This window comes from Lactuca serriola, chromosome 5 (genome assembly GCF_051521515.1).
Source record: "Lactuca serriola cultivar US96UC23 chromosome 5, Lser_US96UC23_V15, whole genome shotgun sequence".
NCBI classification, from domain to species: domain Eukaryota; kingdom Viridiplantae; phylum Streptophyta; class Magnoliopsida; order Asterales; family Asteraceae; genus Lactuca; species Lactuca serriola.
The window spans coordinates 277,189,734-277,214,830 of NC_136412.1; the positions used below are offsets into that span (position 1 = coordinate 277,189,734).

Consider the following 25,097-nt stretch of genomic DNA (forward strand, 5'->3'; position numbering starts at 1 on the left):
TCACCAACTATTTTTATAGTTGACACTTGTTTTACATGCTTTTTCAGGAATCATCGAGTAAGTGGCACTTAGGGACACATCACTGTTAGGAGCATTCGCATGTGTTGTATTTCAATTTACATTGTAATTTCTTTTAAATTTTTTTCAAACCCATTGTAAATTTGTAATGATTTTTAATACTATGGCTGGGGTTGTCTTTTAACTTTTGCTATGAAACCCTTTATACTGCCACGCCTCGTGTTTTCGCTTTAGCGGGGTGTGACAGAGAGAGCTGGATGGAAAGGTGTGAAGAAAAGAGTGAAAATAGAGCTCTATTTACGGGCTGCCAACACCGAGTATGTGGGGCGCACTCAAAATTACGAAGGTGTGGTGCTAGATTATGCCATGTGTCATTTTCCGGTTAATTCGAAAATTAATTATCTTGTAAAATTCATAACTTTTGTATACGAGCTCCATTTTTGACTTTCTTTATATCCACATGTAGCTATCGACGATATCTACAACTTTCGTTTAGACTCCGTCGGCTAATTTTGACATTATTTTTAAAGTTATATTTTAATAGGCTCAGACAATTAAAGTCCGTTAAAAATTCATAACTTTGTCATCCGATGTCCGTTTTCAACTGTCTTTATATCGTTGAGCTCCTATTGACGAGATCTTCAATTATTGTTTAGATTGTGTCGGCTAAAAATCGACGGATCTAAAATTCGATTTTTGAGTTGTATACCGCTACACTGAATCTTAGAAAATCCATAACTTCCTCTAACGTAGTCAGATTTGGACGTTCTCTATATGCACACTCTTGGTTTAACGTCTACTACGACTTTCTTTTAGACATTTAAGGCTAAAAAATATTTTGTCAAAAATTTACTTTTTACGATACTCGGAGCCATGCCGGTTTAATCGCAAAACTTTGACAGGGCATAACTTCTTCGTTTAAGTCGGATTTCAGCATCCCTTATATCTCCGAAATCCTTGTTACGACTACTTCAACTTTCTTCAAAGATATTAGGTCTAAATATTATTTTATTTTAGAGGCGTATTTTATTCCTATTTTATTATATCGTTATAAGCACGTATATTTCACATAATTTACACGTAAATCACATAATACTCAAATAATTATTTTTAATCACATCAAATATGTTAAAATTATTGACCCTAACTATTACATCGTCATAATAGTGCTTAGCCAGAAAAGCGAGCGTTACATAGGAGAGTATAAATTTCGTTCATATACTCCTTGGAATGAAAGACCACGCAATTTTATGACCATGGGGTCCTATTTATAGTTTAGGTAACTTAGGGATAAAACAAGATTTGAATAATTAAATAATGGATTTAATTCCAATTCAAATCATTTCCTTATTATCATCCAGGAGGCTTCTGGAAACCTAAGGAATTCTACAAAACCGTCCATGGCATGATGCTTCTAGAATCACCTCTTTTGTTCAACCATTAAACAATTCCAATTTATCCTTTGTACTTTTAATTAATTCCAATTAATCCCAAATTAATTCCAAATTAATTATGTTTGATAATTTATTAATTCCAGGTGATTTCTTATTAATTTATTAGTCATATAAATTAGCAAATCAATTATTAACGATTGATCTCTTATTAGTTTATTAATCACATAATAAATTAACAAACCAACCGTCTTTTTTTAAACTAATGTATTAATCATATAATATATTAATAAATAATTTCCTTATAATTTCCAATTAGTTTATTAATCATATAATAATCTAATAAATCATCATCTCTCGATAAATGTCATTCTAATCAAGTTCTAGTTATGAGGGCAACCCAAAATGGACTTTGCTTATGGGTTAGACACCTTATTTAACAGTCTCCCACTTGGATAAGTCTCTAACTGCAATTACAAGTATAAACCTTAAACTAAACAACAAAGAGTGCTTTCCAAAGCCACTGTCGAACTCTGATTCAAATCAAACGTTGGCTCTAAGATAAGTGATCAACTATTCCTTCGTTAATTCTACAATATATCATATGGACGTAAGAAATGGATTAGAATCAATCTCATAGTCCAAGATTTTGTTTCCCGATTTTCTGATTTATGACGACTAAATTCAAACTACTAATTGAAAAAATCAATTTTGTTCGAGCTCAGCCAAGCACTTCAAATGCCAACAACAAATCATCAAGGGGCCAAAAGATATCGCTTTTCCTGTTAAGGAAAAAGGAATGAATTACTTTAACTATATATCCATACAATTTACTAACAAAATCATGCATGAAAACTCTTTATAGCACCGAGTTAAGAAAAAAACGTCGATGACTTGATGCTTCTAAATTGACTTTTTTGTTCAACCATTGAACAATTACAGTTCACCCCTTGCACTTTTATTAATTCCAAGTTATAGTTATGATGTAACATCCTGTTTCGTGTCATTTCTAGGTCGTGGGTCGGAAGTCGATTGTGTAAGGATTTGGGCCTTAAATAGGCAAAGTTTAGTCCTTGTGGAAGGAGGTAATGATAGTTAAGAGATTTAACCCTTAAATTGTGTTTTGGGCCGAAGGGTTAAAAGAGAAAAGTCATAGGTCGGGTTCTTGTATGAAATATGGATTTTTGTTCGAGAAGTTTTTAGTCCAAGATATTTAGATAATATTGTGGGGCTCCTCAACACCTTTCCAAAGATCATCGAAATCGGAGTTGAAACGAATAAGTTATGACCGTTTGAAGTTAGGACGGTCTTGGGTTAAGCCGCGTATGCTGGGCGTACAGGGAAATATGTTGGGCATACCAGGAGTATGTTAGACATACACGATCAGTGCCCACACCCTATTTTCGTGGTTTAAGCCCTTTCCATTATCAGCCTCCACTCCTTCAACATCCTCCTTTGAAACCCTAACCATACTTTTAGCCTTATGAGCAAAAGAAGGTGTTTTTTAAGTGCTATGAAGTGTTCTTGTTGCATCTTGGAGAAGAAGGAGCTCATTGGAGAAGTGTTGGTCGCATTGGAGGTTGTAGAACCAAACCTTGTTCAACGTTGATCTTTCTTCTGGAGGTATACCTAAATAAGAAATTATGGTTGATAAATAGTAGATAACAATGGATCTCATGATTGATGGCATTATGAACATGAGGTTGCACCCGGGAAGTGGTGTATAGATCGAGCCAAGAGCCGAAACATGTTTGTTGCCTAAACATCTTTTCTTATACAATATCCAACCTTCTCTTTATAGTTAAGTTAAACTCAAATGACCATTGTATAATGGCCGGTGCTGTAAAATTACACAAAAAAGGTTGGGACTTAGATGATTTCACAAAGTACAAGTTAAATTTCACCGAATTCAATTGTACATAAGAAAGGCCCGATATCATCTTCAAACTCGGTATTTTCGAACATACATTTTTCTAAATAGTTAATATATTCGCAAATTATTTTAGAAGCGTGTCCATCAATTTCTAAGAGTAAAACCATCAAATTTGATTTAAAATGTCAAATCTCAATTGTTATTATGACTAATGGAATAATGTCGAATCTATCCAGGAAACCCATCCAAAAACCCTATTAAAAATATTTTTGAAGACGAAGAACATGTTTGAAAAACTTTGAACGATTCTCGAATATGTCCTTTGTCTTCTAATTTTTTTTTCAGTGTAAAAAAAAACTTAAAACGGTTCGAAAAAAAAATTAATGTTAAGAAAAAATAGAAAAGTGTTGTCTTTCCGTGTTTTAAGATCCGAAAAGGCTGATTGTAAAAGACGTCGTTTTTGGAGAGTCTTCAAAAAGGGTTTTCGGGTAAAAGGGATACAAATAATATTTTTTCCATTTTTATGTACCGGAGACATATAATAAATTTTAAATATTAGAGAAATCAAAAATTATCCAAAATTGTTTTTATTTATTGAAATTTTAAAGAGAAGGATAAAGACCTAAAATATACCCCAAAAGAAAAAACTTCGGAGTATCCTTAAAATATTTTTTTTGGTGAATAGTTTTAGTAGAGAGGAATATAAAGAAAACTAGTGGTATATGATGATGATGATGATGGTATACAAGGGAACAATGTAGGCTCATTATTTATTTAATAATAACTAGGTGGGAAACCCCGCTCCGCGGGGTACGGAACAAACAAAATTACTGAATACACATGGGTCAGATAGTTTGTTGATGTTTGACAGGTTACGAAAGTAGGATGCTATAATGTCATTCAAATACAAACCAACCGGATAGATTGAAAACAATATAATTTCCTAATGTAAGAAATTAAAGTAAACAAATAAATTATTGTGCATACTAAAAAGCTTACAATATCTACCCTAATCCATCAGAATATGTTAGTTGACCGAGTCATAAAATAATAGGCATTATCTTAAACTATCTACAACTCTAATACAAAAAAATAGATTGCTTTACATACCCTTTGAGAGAGTATAGTTGCTCAATTAACCAAGTAAGTAACATAGTTGTCCGGTTAAAAAAAAAAGTAACATAGTTGTCGCGAAGAGCTTGAAATTCCCAAATGAAACAACACAAAATATAGAAATCTAGAGCAATTCAGCTTCTTTTCAACAACATAACCACCATCAATTCTATAAAGTAACCTTTATACTGACTTCTTTTCACATTCCTACACACAAAACAGATATAAAACCCCAAGTCGAAAGCCCACAGTCATAATCATCATTTTATTACCCTTTGAGAAAAAATAATTAAACATACAAAATTTGTAATTTATGAAGACTTCAACAACTCCAATACATAAAAACTTAAATAATGAAAACAAATCTACAAAAGAATTTATCTGAGAACAAAATAACCGAGATGAAATCAATCAGAAAATAAAGTAGTTGAAAAAAAGTTGAAAAAAATAAAACAAAAAAATCTGACCTGTTGCATTTCAATTAGTGGTTGTGCATGATTTATGCTGACATAATTTTTTCATAGTTAAGTATAAGCCTGGAAGATGAAAACTCATAGTTATATAATCATCTTATGTGTAACATGCATTCTATAAGCTGTGTTTCCAAGTGTATCACCATTATGGGTTGAAATCTGATAACAATTGTTTACCATTGAGGAGATATTTGAATTGGAAGTAGATTCTCTAAGTTGTGTTTCCAACTTTTCAATTGCACCCCTACAAATCAGGAATAAAAGATTTAGTTTAATCCCATTATATGAAACCTTCAGAGACTTGTTAGGCGATAAACCACTTTTTTTTTAAATGTAAAATGTGTCAGCATGCAGACACGGAGAGGTCTCATCATATTTCCAAATAAACATACATTTTGAGTAGAGTAGACGGAATTAAGAAAAGTAATATCTTATAACATATATATTTAGAGTGATCAGTAAATAGGTAAACCTAGGAAGATATGCCCTAAATCATCAATGAAAATGTTACCTATGACATGTCAAAACAACAAAAATAAATAAATAATTAAAAATTTTAATTGCAATATCGATGCTGTAGGAAAACTGCAATATTTGTGTTTTGTCAAAAACAGCAGAAAACAGCAGCAAATACATGCTATCAAAAATAGCATAAAAAAAATTAGTAATGCTAAAACAATAAATAAGCAGTTTTAAATATATACCTTATGTTGTTATGCATTACAAGTTTGTACCTTCATTCCCAATCATCTTTGATCTCTTTTATAATCAGTCAAAAACATCTTTGATCTCTTTTAGAAATGCTATAGTTTCCTATTTCTATAATCAATGGAGAAAAAGTTAATAATGCAAGATTATAAGTTTAAACTAATAAAAGATGAGCTAAAGTGCCTTCATCAATTTCATTTTGAGAGACATCATAGAAGTAGACTGAAAAACAAAAATCAATTTACAAATAGACATAGTTTACCTTCCGTAGTGAAAGTCTGGAAGATAAAATCAGGAAATCTGGAGGAGGAAATTTAATATCAAGATATCTCTATGAATTAAAAAAAAATAAAAGTAAAAAAATGGCATATATTTACACCAGCAGAATCAACCAAATGAACTATAATTTCTTTAATTCAAGTGAAAGATTAATTTTACAAAAAAAAACAACTACATAACACTAACACCATAAAACATACCTATTCTTTCGTATGACTTTTCAAAGAATTTGAGATCTTACAGATCACTTTTTCATCAAATAATGCATTTTCTTTCTCGATGTCAATCTATGCTTTCTCACCAAGTGGATTGAGTGTATGTTGAGAATTCAATTGTAGCCATGGAATTTGTGATCACATTTCTTGCAGTTTTTCAAAATGATTAAAGATCAGTCAAAGTTCATTCAAAGAATCAAGTTTATTCATGAAAGAGTTTGAAATTGCATGCCGTTTGTGAAGAGCTTGAATATGAACACATACCTGCACATATTATCATACAAATAGAATGATTAGAGCACATACATATATGCCCCTGCCACATGTCAAATAGATAAAAAAAGAATTAAGACATAAATCCTATAGTTTGCAATAACATATAGTAAATAATTCGAAATAAAGAAGAAATATATTTGACTATATAAATCAACATTAAATATGTCAATAATGTTGAGTCACCTGCAAGAAAGGCGTCCCCTCAATGATCGATTAGTAAATATATATCGATATAAAATTTTACTTTGTATAGATTTTAAAAACTTAAGGTCAATACAGAAAAGAACACAAACACCTGTGAACAAATTAACATAAACTTATCATCACATTCCTATCTAATTCCCTAAACAATTTAATCATATTGACCAAGAAAAATAATAGTTTAAACAAATTACCGATACTTTTAAACAAACATATGGCTGATACTTTTATTATCTAAGGTTTGAATCTTTCAGTTTGCATCAAATTATAGTGCTCATAATTACTATTAGAGTCGGAAAAGGAAATGCCAAACAAACATACTAAGAAGAAATGAAAATTAAAATCATTATAAACGAACAATCTACATTTGTACACAAAAGGTATTTAATTTCAGCAAGGTTATAAACAGACAAAAAATAAAAATAAAAAAAAAAATTTGTTATTTGGTTTAGACATTTCTTCAAACAGGTGGTGGGCAAAGATACGAAGACACACATAGAAACCAAATTAACATGTAATCAGAACTACAATCCACTGAAATGAAATTAACATGCAAACTTACAGCCTTCAGTTGTATTAGATACAATAAATCGATAGAAAATTCGAAAATCAATAGAAACCATAGAACACATACTGAAATCAGATACTGACGGTGACATGAGAGAGAAATCGGAAATTCGAAATCCACAGCAACCAGTCTGAATCGATTGTGCATTGGAACCCTCAGTGGAGGGATGGTGGTGGTGAAAGTCGGTGGAGCGATGGTGGTGGTGAGATCCGGTAACTTACGCTCAAACACAACAAATCAGAGCATCGATTTAGGGTTTGATGGCTTGGATGAAGGAGTAGCGGTGGTACTGTGGTGACCTTCTGAAGCATATCCGTCCCAGTAGTGGTAGTATCAAGTCATCGACAGTACCAATCTGTGAATGGATTATAGAGGCGGCGAAGAAATTGAAGGAACAGAGGCGTACAACAATACGCCCAAAAAAATTAAGGAAACACCTGTGGTGGTAGTGGTAAAAGTCGTAGGGTAAGCTGGCCGAAGGAGGTGTCAAAGGTGCATGATGATGCCTCCTTCTTTCAAAACCGACATGCAGAAGAGTGAAGCTGGTTGTCTGGTGGTAGCCGATTCGGCAAGGCGTACGTTAGCGGGAGGTGGTGGAAACGATCGAAGGAGATATCCGCTGCTACACCAACAGGTGGTGACGAAGAAGAAGGGATATGCGGTGGAGACGATCGATGGGTTGGTTGGTTTAAGGAGCGGTGTAAGTGTGGAGTGATAGAGAAAAAAGAAAGAGATGAAAAAAAGGTCTTCTTCAGCATATTGAAATTGATGCAATTAGCGGTGAAGAGGTGAGCAATGACGGCGGAAGATAGATATTGGGCGAGAGAGGTGGTGATGAACGCAACATGAACACGTTGCAGAGATTGAAGCCAAAACCAGTGCCAAACCATCGATGAGGCAAAAGCACGTGGACACACAATATAGAAAATAATAAAATATACCCCTCTAAAAGAAACAGGCGACAATTGTAAAAACAGATATAGACTAAGGACGATTTCTGCCAAACAAACACATATTTTATTGTAGCTAAGGTATGAGAATTTTAATATATAGTATAATAATGACTACAAGACAAATATATTTAATGAATATGAAGTTAAAAAGGAAACAGGCTTGACTTCTTTTTGCTTTATATGTCCCACACCGGTTCATTTGTTAAAGGTAAAAAAGGAGATAACCCTATATAAAGAAGGGAAAAACTTCTGTATTTAAAATCTGAGAGGCTCCTTTTGTTTCTTTTAGGCATATTTTAATCAGAAACCAGTTTTAATTATGTAGAAAGGGTTCGACATTCACGTATGTACTAGAGTTTTATTAAAGACGAGGAAGATGAGGATTTCCATTAAAGGAGGTGTTTGGACAAACACAGAGGATGAGATCCTCAAGTCTGCTGTGATGAAATACGGGAAGAACGAGTGGAGTCGTACGTCTTCCTTACTTGTGCGCAAATCCGCTAAACAGTGTAAAGCTCGTTGGTACGAGTGGCTCGATCCTTCCATTAAAAAGGTACGCATCATATTCTCAAGAATTGCTAGTTTACATATTGATTTTAATCTATCGGGGTGTCAATTTCTGACTAATGTTTCTTTATCTTAAAGCAAGAACGTTAATTAAGTGGTATGTTTCACAAATACACACAAACAAGTTTTCCAAATTCTGGCATGGGATATACGTTTTTGTTTGCCACATACAACAAAATTTCTATGTTGATGCATGTATCTTGATGCCATTGCAAGGGTTGTTACAATAGGTGGCATCAACTTGTTAGGAGAAACCTTGTACATTGTTAGGTAGAGACAAAGAGATAGGAGAAAGCCTTTAATAAAGAATTACCACTATGTAGCTTGGATTAACTCTAGCTCTTGCTAAAATCATTAATATTCTTGTTAGAAAATCATGGGACCATTCTATAAATGAACATATATATTGTTATCATTTAAATCCAAATATTATGGCAAGTGTATAAGATTGTTGATGGACCAATATTCACTTACCATTTGTGGCTTGAGTTCCCGGTTTGACTCAAGATCCTCAAGATCCCTTCTATCTCTCACATTAGGGTTTATCTCCATCTATAAATATATCTGATGAGGAGCAAATCAAAGTGAACGAAATTAATTCACAAATTCGTTTTTTCTTGAGTGCCAAAGGGTTCTTAGAGTTGTCTTGAGATCAACTGGAAAACCAAGCTTGTTCTTCAGATCCAAAAGCTTCAATGGAAGCAGGTACACTATCTCCTTCTGCTATTTTCTTTTATCCGTATGAAGGTCCGACCTTGAAAACTTCCGCATACATATATAGACTAAGTTATTAAAATATTTACAATTGGTATCAGAGCCTTCTCGAATCTGATATTAGAATTTATTTTTTGGTTTGAGATCTTCAAAACCTGTTTCTTCTTCCTTTCGTCTGTCTTTTCGTATGCTTGTTTTTTTTATTGATTAACAATGTATGAAGAAAGGGTGTGAGATATATTGCTCGATAAGAAACTAAAACTTCAAATATTTTATTATTATCCGTAGCAGTGCCTTCCTTGTATGAGTTGTCAAACTGATCTACTATTAGCTTTTTCTCTTTTTTATTCTGACTGTATGTTTACTGTTGAAAGAGATCTTTCAATGGAAGTAGTTACCATTCATGACATAATTGGTACATTTATAATATATTATAGTCGAACAAAGATAAATTTATAATACAACTTTGTTTGTATTTTGTGAAATTTATGTTTTAAAATAATGCCTTATGTGTAAAATGAATGTTCTTTATGTAATTGCTTAAATTATGCATATGTAATATCTTTAAAGTTTGTACCATGTTTGATTAATGGTCAAAATAGATTAATTAGTTCTTTGTTGTTAACCACCATCAAAATTATTTGTTTATTTATTTATTCACGATGTCATATGCTTTGGACAAAACTAATTAATATTATTTGTCCCAACAACAATGATATTTTTCTGATTATTTATGATGATATATTTTCAATTATGCTTCCTAAATCATGATCAACTGTGGTAGAGAATATCTCCAAAGTGACGCACTGTTAATTTGAATTTTGATTTGTTAATAATATATTAAATTATTTTGGTTTATCAATAAATTAAGTTATGACATTACGGTTTATGTGTTTATTATTGCGGATACCAATCGACCCAAAAATAGGTTGATATTTTGCCGAATAAACACGCATATGATAATGAATATGCGACAATTATTTTTGGTTACATTTCGTTAATAAGTCAATCCAAAGAGGGACTTGTTAAACGGGATGAATTATTGTCAAATATTATTATTAAATTTTATGGTTTATGTGTTTGTCAATGCGGATATTAATCGACCTAAAGGTAGGTTAATATTTTGTCGGATAAACATATATATATATATATATATATATATATATATATATATATATATATATATATATATATATATATAGTGGTAAATATATGATAATTTTTGGGTTTCATGTGATTAATTAGTCAATCCAAAGAGGGGCTTATTAATTAACATGTTTTATTGTCAATATTTTTACTACTATAACAAGATATCTCTTAAAAAAAATTAATATTGTTGTTCAAAGACTTGATATTAATGTTGTGTTGATACCTTGTGATGTCATAATTTGAATTTTATTGATTATAGTTATGGTTTAATGAGCATAAAAACTAATTAATATTTTGTTCTGAAATACAACAAATGCTAATTGTGGCATAATATCTTCCAACTTGAATCACATTCCAGTTCTCAATGGGACTAACTTCAAGGAATGGAAAGAGAACATTATGTTAGTTCTCGGCTGCATGGATCTTGACCTTGCACTTCGGATTGAGCAACCCATCCTTACTACCACAAGTTCAGTGGAAAATAAAAGGGATGCTGAAAAATGGGATCGCTCAAATCGCATGAGTCTAATGATCATTAAGCGCGGCGTTCCAGAAGCCTTTAGAGGTGCAAACGAGCAGTCTATTAATGCTAAAGATTTTCTTGCTGAAATTGAACAACGTTTTGCAAAAAATGATAAGGCTGAAACAAGTACTTTTTTGCAAAAGATGATTTCAATGAAGTATAAAGGCAAAGGAAACATAAGGGAGCACATCATGGAGATGTCTCATCTTGCTTCAAAACTTAAGGCATTGAAACTAGAAATTTCTGATGATTTTCTAGTTCATTTGGTATTGCTTTCTCTTCCTGCACAATTTAATCAGTTCAAGGTCAGTTACAACTGCCAAAGGGATAAATGGACTCTTAATGAGCTCATTTCCTTTTGTGTGCAAGAAGAAGAAAGGATGAAGCAGGAAACAACTGAAAGTGCTCATTTTGCTAGTACCTCTAAAGGTAAGGGCAAAAGAAAGAGAAAAGAAGCTGCTACTAAGGGACCAATGCAAAAGAAACAACATTTAGGCAATGATCAAAAGAAAAAGGAATCGGGACCTCCTAAATGCTTCTTTTGTCAAGAACCTAGTCACATGAAGCCGGATTGTCCAAAATACCACGCTTGGCGAGTTAAGAAAGGTATAATCCGTGCTTTGGTCTGTTCTGAGGTTAATTTAGTTTCTGTACCTAGAAATACTTGGTGGATAGATTCTAGTGCTACTACTCACATAAGTGTCTCTATGCAGGGTTGCCTGAACTACCGAAAACCAAATGATGTTGAAAGATATATCTATGTGGGTGATGGAAAGCAGGTTGAAGTCAAAGCAATTGGCACATTTCGTTTATTACTAGATACTGGCTTTTATTTGGATTTTCAAGACACTTGCATTGTACCGTCTTTTAGACGCAATTTGGTTTCTGTTTCTAAATTGGATAAATCTGGTTATTATTGTTCTTTTGGAAATGGTGAATTTAGTTTGTCTTTAAATTCAAATGTTATCGGTACTGGTTCTCTAACGTATTGTGATAAGTTATATATGCTTGATATTGTTACTTCATATAATGAAACCTTGCACGTGGATTCACATGGTACTAAGCGAAAATTAAATAATGAAAATTCAGCAACATTATGGCACAAACGCTTAGGCCACATCTCAAAAATGAGAATTGATAGGCTTGTGTCAGATGGAGTGCTAAGTAACCTCAACTTCACAGATTTAAAAATTTGTGTTGAATGCATAAAGGGAAAACAGACAAAAACCAAAAGATTAGATGCCACTAGGTCTTCAGATGTCTTAGAATTGATACATACAGATATTTGTGGACCATTCCCTTCGGCTTCATGGAATGGTCAACAATATTTTATATCATTCATAGACGATTACTCACGTTATGGGTATCTATATCTTATTCATGAAAAATCTCAGTCACTGGAAGTGTTTAAATCTTTTAAACTTGAAGTTGAGAACCAACTTAATAAAAAGATTAAATGTGTAAAGATCTGACCGTGGTGGTGAGTACTATGGCAGATATGACGGATCAGGTGAACAACGTCCATGACCTTTTGCTAAATTCCTAGAGGAATGTGGAATCGTCCCACAATACATAATGCCAGGTTCGCCTAGCATGAATGGTGTATCTGAAAGACGCAACAAAACTCTTAAGGATATGGTAAGGAGTATGATAAGTCATTCTACTTTACCAGAGCCACTCTGGGGTGAAGCACTTAAGACTGCAGCTTACATTCTTAATAGAGTACCAACTAAAGCAGCTGTTAAAACACCTTATGAGTTTTGGACAGGGAAAAAGCCTTGTTTAACTCATCTTCGTATCTGGGGATGTCCAGCTGAGGAAAGGCCTTATAGGCCGAATGAAAAGAAATTGGACTCCAAAACCGTTAGCAGCTACTTTATTGGCTATTCTGAACGATTCAGGGGTTATAAGTTTTATGATCCTACAACAAAATCAAATTTTGAAACAGGAACTGCAACATTTTTGAGGATGTTGAGTTTGGGGGGAGAAATAAGGTTAGAGACATTGTCTTTGAGGAGGAATCAATCTTGATTCCTACTGTTACTTTTGACAATACACAAATTAATGTGCCTGTCGGAGAAGAAGTAATTCAGGAACCTCAACAAGACAATGTTATTCACTCTCCTGTTCATAATGAACAACCTCAACAACCTCAACTTAGGAGATCCACTAGAGAAAGGAGAAGTGCAATCCCTTCGGATTTCCATGTATATCTCCAAGAAAATGAAGAACCAGATGGAATGATTGAAAATGATCCAATCAACTTCTCTCAGGCCATGCAAAGTTTAAATTCTCAAAAGTGGATTGATGCCATGAACGAGGAGTATAAGTCCATGCAAGACAATAAAGTTTGGGATCTTGTTCCATTACCTGAAGGTACGAAGCCTATTGGTTGCAAATGGATTTTTAAGACCAAAAGGGATTCAAAAGGTAATGTGGAAAGACATAAGGCACGTCTTGTAGCTAAGGGCTATACTCAAAAGGAAGGAATTGATTTTAAAGAGACATTTTCTCCAGTTTCAACAAAAGACTCTTTTAGGTTGATCATGGCACTAGTTGCACATTATAATCTTGAGTTACATCAAATGGATGTTAAGACAGCATTTCTCAATGGTGACATTGATGAAACTATATATATGGTGCAACCAGAAAACTTCGTATCGAAAGAATCAAAGGAAATGGTTTGCAAACTAAATAAATCTATCTATGGACTAAAGCAAGCCTCCCGCCAGTGGTACCACAAGTTTCATCAGATCATTGTCTCATTTGGTTTTGAGGCAAATATAGTAGATGATTGTGTATATCACAAGTTCAGTGGGAGTAAATATATTTTTCTGGTCTTGTATGTTGATGATATATTACTTGCCACCAATGATTTAGGGGTCTTATATGAGACCAAGAAATTTCTTTCGAAGCATTTTGAGATGAAAGATCTTGGGGAAGCCTCATTTGTATTAGGAATCCAAATTCAACGAGACAGATCTCGTGGAATTCTAGGATTATCACAAAAGAGCTATATTGAAAAGATCCTTGAAAGATTTGGCATGTAAAACTACAAACCAGGAGACACCTCTATTTCAAAAGGAGACAAATTCAGTCTCGATCAATGCCCTAAAAATGACCTTGAAGTTAAAGAGATGCAGAAGATTCCTTATGCATCGGTTGTTGGGAGTCTTATGTATGCTCAAGTGTGTACACGTCCCGACATATCTTTCATTGTAGGGATGTTGGGAAGATATCTAAGCAACCCAGGTATGGACCATTGGAAAGCAGCCAAACGGGTTTTGAGATATCTACAGAGAACAAAAGACTACATGCTCACATATAGGAAATCAGATGTTTTGGAGATCATTGGGTATTCTGATTCTGATTTTGTTGGATGCCAAGACAGTTATCGATCCACATCAGGCTACATTTACTTATTAGCAGGAGGAGCTATTTCATGGAAGAGTGCTAAACAAACTTTAGTAACTTCTTCCACCATGGCGGCAGAATTTGTAGCATGTTTCGAGGCATCAGATCATGCAATATGGCTGCGGAACTTAGTCACGGGGCTGCGTATTATTGGTATTGAAAGACCATTAAAGTTGTATTGTCACAATAAGTCAGCAGTGTTGTATTCCAACAACAACAAAAGTTCCACAAAGTCAAGGCATATTGACATTAAGTTTCTTATTGTTAAAGAAAGAGTGCAAAATGGAAAAATCGCAATAGAGCACATCGGGACAAACTCCATGATAGCGGATCCGCTCACGAAGGGATTACCTCCCAAGGTCTTTCATGAGCATACTACACACATGGGTGTGATAAGTATTGATGATATTTTGTTTTAGTGGGAGTTTTACAATTTATTTTTTTGGGTGCTTTATTTTGGTTTAAGAACAATTATGTTTTTCTATACAGACTTAAGAATTCGGTAAATTTCATTATTAGTTGCACTTATTTGAAGTTTGATCTCACTTCAAGTTAAAGAGGAACTCGTCGGAAATCAATTTTGATTTTGTGACCACGCATCATGTTTGATCTATGTCGTTAGTTATACTTATATATGTGACCATTGATGGTTTAGTTACGTAAATTGTAACAAAGACCGCATTGATCCTATACAGTTATGATTAATGGACAAGACTCTTTAAGGGTACCAATATCATGATAACATACATTAAAGCGCTAATATGGTTATATGTACATTTATATATTCATGGTCCAGTGGGAGATTGTTAGAAAATCATGGGACCATTCTATAAATGAACATATATATTGTTATCATTTAAATCCAAATATTATGGCAAGTGTATAAGATTGTTGATGGACCGATATTCACTTACCATTTGTGGCTTGAGTTCCCGGTTTGACTCAAGATCCTCAAGATCCCTTCTATCTCTCACATTAGGGTTTATCTCCATCTATAAATATGTGATGAGGAGCAAATCAAAGTGAACGAAATTAATTCACAAATTCATTTTTTCTTAAGTGCCAAAGGGTTCTTAGAGTTGTCTTGAGATCAACTGAAAAACCAAGCTTGTTCTTCAGATCCAAAAGCTTCAATGGAAGCAGGTACACTATCTTCTTCTACTATTTTCTTTTATCCAGATTCGAGTATGAAGGTCCGACCTTGAAAACTTCCGCATACATATATAGACTAAGTTATTAAAATATTTACAATTCTTGCCATCAGTTTTGTAATAATTGATATATATCTTGACTGTGTTACTATTATTTAACATTTACTGAGTGAGTGGACCAGAGAAGAAGATGAGAAGCTGCTTCATCTTGGTAAGCTCCTTCCGAGTCAATGGAAAACAGTCGCTCCCATGGTTGGTCGCACTTCATGTGAATGCATCGACCGTTACGAAAAGCTTCTGGACGCAGCTTGTGTAAGGGATGACGATCCAAGGAAATTACGACCTGGAGAGATCGACCCAAACCCAGAAGCAAAGCCTACTCGACCCGATCCAGTTGACATGGATGACGATGAAAAGGAAATGCTTTCAGAAGCACGGGCTCGGTTATCCAATACAAGCGGTAAAAAGGCAAAAAGGAAGGCCAGGGAGAAGCAGCTTGAAGAAGCCAGTCGCCTTGCTTCTTTACAAAAGACAAGAGAATTGAAGGCAGCTGGAATTGATGATTATAGGAAAAGGAAGAATTTCGATTCTAACATTGAGATCCCATTTGAAATCAGGCCGCCACTTGGCTTTTATGACGTTGCTGATGAAATTTCAATAGTAGAGCCACCTAAATTCCCAACCACCATCGAGGAACTGGAAGGTGAAAGAAGGGCTTATAGAGAGGCCCGTTTGAGAAAGCAGGACATTGTGAAGAACAAAATAGCATGGAGACATGATGCTCCCTCTGCTATACTCCGATCTAACAAAGTAAACGCTCCAGATAGAAAAAGGCCGAAGATGGACCTCCCGACACCACAAATTCCAGATTATGAATTACAACACATTGCAAAAATGGGTCTTCCAGCTTTGAGGGATCAGTTTTCACAAGGAACTGGTACCACACGTTGTAATTTTTGAAAACACGATAAAATTCTATTACTAAATGAAAGAAATATCAATGAATTTATACTAATACGATTTATTTTAGCATCATGCTTTCACCTTTTTTTTTAATATATTACAGTATAATAAAAAAATAACGATTTAAGTCGTATTTGAAAAAATAATGTCTACCATTTTACTTTGAAAACTCTACTAATTATAGCATCATACTATTCATTTCTTATTATGACCATTTATATTGAAATATCCTCCTAAGTATCTTTTTAAGACATTGTACGTTAGAATATCAAATATAGAATTGTACTTTCAACAGTTTTTTTTATTAGAACATTGTAGTTGAGAACTTTTAATAATTCTTATTAGGACATTGTATTTTAAATAAGAGAACAAATTATAGCAATGAAAATATTTTTGTACTTAGAATCACAATATTGCTACCATTGGATAGATTTCTCAACTTATAATGTTGAAAATCATATAAAGCCAAACTCTCTTTCACTTTTTAGAAATAGAGTTTGATTTTTAGAAAAAAATTTATTACAGGCGGTATTGTGAGAAACAAAAAATAAAGAACCTCCAGAAAATAGGATGTTGACTTATTAAGCAGTTCCAAGTCCAAATAAATATTGTTGGTCGTTAAAATTTATGAACTTCTACCAAATTATAAATTAAATGAACTATAATCAACAAAAGACGATAACTAATAATGCTATGTTGTCGTCAATACCAAAGGAACTACAAAATCTGAATAATTTTTATCCCAATTCGACTAAACTAAGGTTTTATAAAAAAAAGTTATAAAAATTATGATTGTTATAACTTTTTTATTTATCACAATTCGACTAAACAACTGTAGTTGTTTATCTCCTTTTCCCATCTATTCAAACCAATCATTAATATTTGATGTCCATGAAAAAAACTAACATTGCTTAGTAAAAAGAATTCTTACAAAATATGAAATTTCATTTGATTTACATGTATAAAAACAACGGAAAGTTGATGAGAAGAACTTGTTCTTGCTTCTCATGTTTATATGTCAATAAGGACCAATAATAATGATTTTTTTTCTATGAAACTCAACAATTAAATGACAAAATGATCAATTAACACAACTAAATGAATTATAAAACAATTAACATTTTGTAAAAATTCTTATTTAACCAAAATGGACTTTTTGTATGCATTGTTGCATTCTAGGTTGACACACAAAAAAAACTATGTACACATGGACATACTTATCTCGTTCGTGTGGACATCTAGGGCATAATTGTAGATAATAGTTGGCCAAAGCTAAATGTGAAAAATCCAAGGACACATCAAAACATATCATGTGGTTTCACAAAATAACACATTAGCATTGCCCACATTAACTATGATTATGTAGTCCTTTAACAAAACTAAACTTCAATTCCACACCAAATTACTCATTCATTTCATTATAATCATCATTTGAAGAGCTTCTATGAATTGCTTCATTTTAACTTTGTCGTTGACATTTTCTCTACGGTTTTTGTCATAATCATCTTCATCATTCATCGAGAATCTACCATAAAAAATTAAATAATTCAAAGCTATAACTAACATACCCTTGTCATTTGTTTCACCAGTTTCCTCGGTATATATTTCAGTTTAAAAGATGGAATCATTAAAAATATATGGTGAGACATACACATTATAGTGTGGATAATGCCACACACACAATACATATATTTAACAAGACTACAAAATACGAATGCAATTTTTGTAGTGGCGTGCTTTGTCCAAAAACATTGTTGGAAGTTGATCTCCGAGTTCCCAAAGCTATTGAAAAGATATAGAAAGTGTCTTCTCAACTACACACGCACGTTCAATTAGATTCAATGACAATTCAAGTGATGATGATAGTGGAGGTGTTGAACATGAAGGTGGTAGAGAAGACTTACCAAATGGAAACTATGATATAGACACATCATGTTGGCGAATATCTAAGTCCAATGTGACATTCTATGTGTGTTTGGTCCGTATGAAATTTTCCTTGGAGTGTTGTCCAAGTAATTTGGAGTGGCGTCCAAGTACTAGACTCCCTTGAGCTATAAGGGAAGTCTAGATTATTAGGAATCCTAATTGTATAATTTGTTTTCTGTTTACTATATATAGAGGTTAGGATACTGTACTCTTAGATCAGAGGTTGTAGTTTTGAGTTATTTTCTATAATAAAAGATCCTTGCGAGTTATGTAATTCTAGTTACATGTTTTTTTCTATTTTAAGCTTTTAATTGGTATCAAAGACGTGTGAAGAAGAAAACCTGCGACAGTTTCTATAAAAGAAAGAGGAACCTGCAACAGAAAGTGCAAAAAGAAGATCTTGTTTCCTGTTTCTGCTGTGTTTTTCTGCTACACTGTTGTGTGTTCTTCTCTATATCACAACTTGTGACAACAACTGTTTCTGAAAAGGTTGTTCTCTTGTTGGAATCTCTCGATTTTTTCACAGTTTTTCTGCTTCTGGTTTTGTTTGTGTTTGAAGCAAAACTCTCTATTCTGTCTATATGAAGACCAAAGACCTGCAATATCTCCACTTCCATAATCAAATTCCTATAATTGAAGGGAACCTGCCACAACTTTCTGAAAAACGTGTTAACAAAAAAGGACCATCATCGTTCTTGTTTAGAACAGAAAACCATCATTCTTTTTTTTTTTTTTTTCTGTTTGAGTGGAGGGATTTGTAGGATCAATTTGATTCTGAAACAAAGTTCGTGTGGAACTTAATCAGAAACCAATTGAAGATGACAGGAGGAGAATCATCACAGCCACCGGTGAAGCAAACGACTTCGTTAACGTTCAATTCCCGACTTTGACATCGACGAACTACACAATATGGAGGATGCGCATGGAGGTGCTACTCGACATTCATGGCGTTTGGGATGTGATTGATCCCGGACTAGATGACATAAAGAAGAACAACATCGTGAAAGGATTGTTTTTTCAATCGATACAGAAGGATTTAATCCTTCAAATTGGTAATTTGAAAATCAGAAAAGAGATATGGGACGCGATCAAAACTCGCAAACTTGGAGCTGATCAAGTAAAGGAAGCCAGACTCCAAACACTAATCACTTTATTCTAGAACCTCAATATTAATGACACGAGCACCATAGACAACTTTGCAGCAAGATTATCTGGAATTGCTTCGAATCCGCTTCATTAGTAGAGGTCATTATACTACTATAAAACATATCCTGAGATATGTGAAGGGAACAACAGGGTATGGACTGATGTACCACAGGGGAGGTGATGGAAGACTTTATTATCCTGAGATATCCTGTTAATTCCTTGTTGTTTTATTGTCCCATTGCTTGATCACCAACATCAAGTGTCACAAGGATGTGGTGCCACACGTGCTCTCCTTTCTGATTATACTCAGACACCATGTCATCAAGGAATGATTATTACACCACAAAGAACCATGCAAGGCAAGAAAGATATGATTATGATGGAGGCCGCAATTTTAGCGAGGCAAAAGTCGGGATTGCCAGCAAGGGGCTTTTAGACAAATTAAGTTGTTCACAATCCACTTATCAGTTGTTCTGATTATCAATATCCTGGTTACAAGTTTTGCACATTTAATACCTAATGAAATGCTTATTTTAAAAAATATATATTTATTAAAAATGTAAGTATATTGGGATTAGGAGTAAAACCATACAATTATATTGTTATGATGGACAAAAATATAATGAACTTTTGTTATGTTTTATGTTTACTCTTATGTAAATACAAATGGCGATAGTTGTATTTATTTGCTTGTTATAGCCACCTACTTTTGTTTGATGATTACAAAAATTGATGAACTTTCATTAAAATTTCTTATTAGGCCATTGTAGTTTGAAAAGAACCTAATTATAGTAGTAAGAAGTAATGTGTATGTCAATGACATTGATATAACTTGGTAGATTTTTCAAACACACTTTTAAATAAACAAATAAATGAAAGTAAGTTGTAATTTCTTGCATATGAGCCAAAAAAAATTATCAACTATAATCATAAGTTTAATCATTTGTGGTTACAAATAGTTTAAAATATTGAATTTGATATTTTTGTGGTAAATATGGGTAAATTTTCTGAGTTTTATTGCTTTTAATGGTGAAAAAGGTTTGGAATGTTGGCTTTGCTCTATTTTTGGTGGCAAAATAGGTTGACCTTCATTTCTTTTATTGGCAAAAATGCTAAGAATGTCGACTTTGATTTAAGGGGTTCGTCATTACCATATTGTTTATACATAATGTTTTAAAGTAAGTTGCCATATTTTCCAAAATTAAACAGGTGAAATCAATAAATTCATGGGTATTTGACTCATATGTTTAAAAGGTAACACATGATTTTATCATTCTTCCCTAGAATTCGCAACACAATAAGGAGCTTAAGGAAGAAATGAGATGCACGCCTCCAACGCTAGGATGTTACAATTTCTCCCTCCCTCAACTTCTAAGAAATCTCCTTCGATGGAATGACCGAATCCCACAGCCAACCATCCCAAATTTATATATCCGTTTTTATATAGCTTTTCATTTGCCATTATTGAACTGCAATATAATAAGACTTACAATCAAACAAATTTGTTTTATATCAAACAATGTAAGAAATTAAGTATTTATGGTACCTACACCTTTTCCATAAGCAGCAAGAAGTTAATGGCCTTATGAGGAACCATCAACAAAATTAGGATTTCATCATTGCAAAAAATAATAGCCATGAAGCTGCAAGTGTCAAAAAGTATAAAATCTACAAAGTCAAAAAGTACAAAATCTACCAATTCATCAAATCGATAGCGAACTTATATAATTAGAGAACTTTTTAGATTATGAGAAAGTTGGGTTGCAGTGTTATAAGCCGGCCTAATCATGTTTCCACCAGGAGTGATGGTTTAATGGCCTCACAAACAAACATATATAAAATTAATTACTATGCAAAAATGGTCCAACAATTATCAAGAATAGAGGAAAATTATTAACATAGTTCCACATTTACGACATCCACGACAAATGTAAGAGTTCCAGCGGTCCCCTCGCTTTGAGCGTTTAACGTGTGTCGCTCCGCAAATAGTTTCAAGATAACACAATCATCATCCTTTACTTTTTTTTGTCTCGTGTGCATCTTGCATTTGTGAATATGCTTGTGGTTGTTAATGGATCCAGACCTTGATAAATGTCCCAATCATGTATTAGTAAGATATTTATTTTTGTTTTTGCCTTAATGTCCATAATGCATATAGGACTTAATCTGGTAAGATAATTTATATACGAGTTGTTTTTACTTAACAGAGAAAGTCACGAAAATGAGATTTTTACTTTTTACCATTACGTTGTAATTTTCGAAAACGGGATAAAATTTCATTGTTAAATGAAAGAAATAATAATTTACTTATATTAATATGTTTATTATGGCATAATGATTTTTTTTTGTTACAGTATAATAAAAAAATTATGATTTAAGTCGTATTTGGAAGAACCTACCATGTTTACCATTGTACTTTGAAAGCTCTACTAGTTATAACATCATACTATTCATTTTTTATTATGACAACTTAATTTGAAAACTCTTCCTAAGTATAGCATTTTACTTGCATCTTTTTTATTATTATTAAGACATTGTACGTTGGAAAATCAAAAAAATAGGATTGTACTTCAACATTTCTTATTAGAACATTGTACATTAGAACTTTTACCGAGTCTTATTAGGACATTGTACTTTCAAAAAGCGACCAAATTATAGAATTTCACAAGTAATCAATTTGTTTTTATTTGTTTTATAGAGTCGATTAATTTTCATGTTATATATTTTTTAAAATGTCCTGGCAATTGAAAAACAAAATTATAAATGTCGAGCCAAAAAAGGTGTAGTTTTCTTTGTTCACATTATATTTAATTTTCCTCTGAATTATTTGGATCCATGTTCTGAAAAGGAAAATCAATTCGAATTCATTTGATACGATCTGATCTAGTAGATCCACTCAAACGAGCACCCTTACTAACATTAAAAAGAGTCCGTTAATAATATTATGATTATACATATTCCATGTGTGTATGTAATCTAAAAATATCATTATACCCTCTTTTCACATGCTCATGCACATCTTACCCCATAAACTCACAATCTAATGAATATAGTAGGTAGAAACACTCCATGTCCATGTCAAGAAAGTTTCTAAAACGGTAGGGCTTAAAAAGGTCCCTAGGATCTCTAATTGTCATCATATCCTTAACATTTATTTTTTGAATACCTGTCTCCTAAACTTAGAAATTCATGCATTATCCTCGATGGGTAGTTAACCCAATCTCAATCATGTCATTTAAAAATGATTAGGCATGACTAAATCTCATGTAGTATCTGAATTCCGATGTATGAACTTTAAAAGTGCTTTGAAATTTTTTTGGGTAGCCACGACATGGTGCATATATCACCGTGACGTGACAAAGCTTGCTTCAGGCGCGCATCTTAAATGAGTGCCACGACGTGGTAATATGAAACGTCCCAAAATTTATGAGTAAAAAATTCATTTTAAATAAGTCAAAACCATTCATTCATTATCCCAAAAGACGATCATAATAAAAGTATTCTCAAAACAACAGAGTAAACCTATAAATAGTAAATGTGGAATAAATCTTCAAGGGATGCAGCGCGATCAAACCGCACCCTTCCTTTTGAAACCAGTAGTACCTGAAAACATTTTAAACATAAAGTGTAAGCACAAAGCTTAGTGAGTTCCCCAAAATACCACATACCAAACATACATAACATAACAACTTGAAACAAAATTGGGTCTATTTCACCCCCTAAATCTATTTCAACTCATTCAATATCTTTCAACTGGTACTGGGTCTATTTCACCCCATGAGTCTATTTCAACTCCGTCGGTATCTTTCAATTGGTACTAGGTCAATTTCACCCTCTAAGTATATTTCTATTCATTCGGTATCTTTCAACCGGTACTGGGCCTATTTCACCCCTATAGCTAAGCATACAGTAATATCAGCAAGAGTCACAAAGACAACAAGCACATATATGCATATCAACAAGTGTCACAAACACAACTATCATCCTACAAACATAATACAGTGGACCGGTATTGGTGCCTTCGACCTACGAGTATAGTGAAGAGACTCAGCTGATTCAATAGAAGCCCAACAGCTACCTCAGCAACTGAACATCCAACCAAAGCTTCCTAAAGCCAAACCAAAACAAATCCTTAGCCAAATGCTCACTTCTACTCAAGTTTGACCAAAAGTCAAACTGGTCAAAAAAAAGTCAATGTTCAAAGTCAAAATTTCCAATCAGCAACCCTCTATTTCGTGGCCTTCCTTGGCCATGCCGTAGGCACAAAATGTCAAAATAGTCACTAATCCCCCAATCGCCACGTTATGGCAGCCTAAATCCACGTCGTGGGGACCGGTCTAGACAGCTTAAACAAGCTTAATCCACTTTCTTCTGATTTCAAAAGGTCCAAAACTCAAATTTGGTCCTTTCTAAGGTCTTAATGGATTAAGTTTCTAACATTATCCATTAGGAAGGTCCAAACCAGCAAGATCTAGACTTTAAGTCTCAAGGAACCCAAAATGCATCTTTCTCAATTTAATCCATTAAGTCCAAGTCTCCAATTTTCAGATCTGAATCAACAAGATGTATAGATGTATAAAGTTTCCAAGTTTATCCATAATAATGCTACAATCTTCCAAAATCTAAACTTTAATACACCAAAGTGACCTAAAGGACCAAGATATCTTGAATAGCTAAAACAAAAGGCAAAAGATCTTAACTTTCCTAGTCCATGGGTTCCAAGAAACATTCCAAAATGATCAAAAGATGTTAGAGTTCACTCAAATCCAATATCACTCATAAAATGGACCCACAGTGCCAACCCCCCCCCCCCCCCCCCAAATGACAAGATCTAATAAAATATGGAACTTTATACTTACAACGGTCCACAAATGTAGTGCCTTTGATGGATCCAAACTTGAAGCATCATTCCTTGAAACCAAAAGAACCTTCTTGATCTTTAAAATCCATCAAAATAACATAAAAAGCATCCAAAAGAGGAGGGAGGAGAGAGGAGAAGCTCAAATCTTACAGGTAGAGGCTAGGGTTTCTCCCAATGGCTTCTAGAGATGATGGAGGCCAATAAATTGCCCAAAAATGAAGAGCATTAAGCTTAAATACGTTGAAAACCCTAAAAATCATGGGCTTGGGTCTGACTGATTGCCACACCGTGGGCTCTGATCCCCACAACGTGGCAACAACCTTTCACCTAAATCCATTCCAGCTTCAAACACCGATAACTTCTTCGTTTCAACTCTGTTTTCGGCGATCTTTATATCCACGTAAAGGAATTGACGATCCCTATACTTCTATCTAGTTAGTTTTGGCTTAACACCTGACAACCTAAAAACCATAATCCATGCAAGATGCCCAACAATTAACTTTTCCCATTTTAAGCCTTTGGCACCGAAACACAAACCTAGGTCTTAGATTACATAATCGTTAATATCAACATCTAATAAGGTCTAAAACCTATTCCCTTGAAGCCCAAGGCCTA

The 25,097-nt window shown here is 33.6% G+C and overlaps 1 protein-coding gene and 2 pseudogenes across 1 annotated transcript; all 3 read left to right on the plus strand.

The window, feature by feature from the left end:
• The first annotated feature begins 10,825 nt into the window (after positions 1 to 10,825).
• LOC145054394 (uncharacterized) lies at positions 10,826 to 11,910 on the plus strand. The gene is made up of 2 exons (XM_079002563.1): positions 10,826 to 11,627; positions 11,735 to 11,910. Exons 1-2 carry the CDS (start codon positions 10,898 to 10,900, stop codon positions 11,761 to 11,763), a joined length of 759 nt encoding a protein of 252 aa, XP_078858689.1. The 5' UTR covers positions 10,826 to 10,897; the 3' UTR covers positions 11,764 to 11,910.
• Positions 11,911 to 14,158: 2,248 nt separating this feature from the next.
• Positions 14,159 to 14,854, plus strand: LOC145050527 (secreted RxLR effector protein 161 pseudogene; annotated as a pseudogene).
• Positions 14,855 to 15,703: 849 nt separating this feature from the next.
• On the plus strand, positions 15,704 to 16,621 carry LOC145054395 (cell division cycle 5-like protein pseudogene; annotated as a pseudogene).
• Positions 16,622 to 25,097: the final 8,476 nt, after the last annotated feature.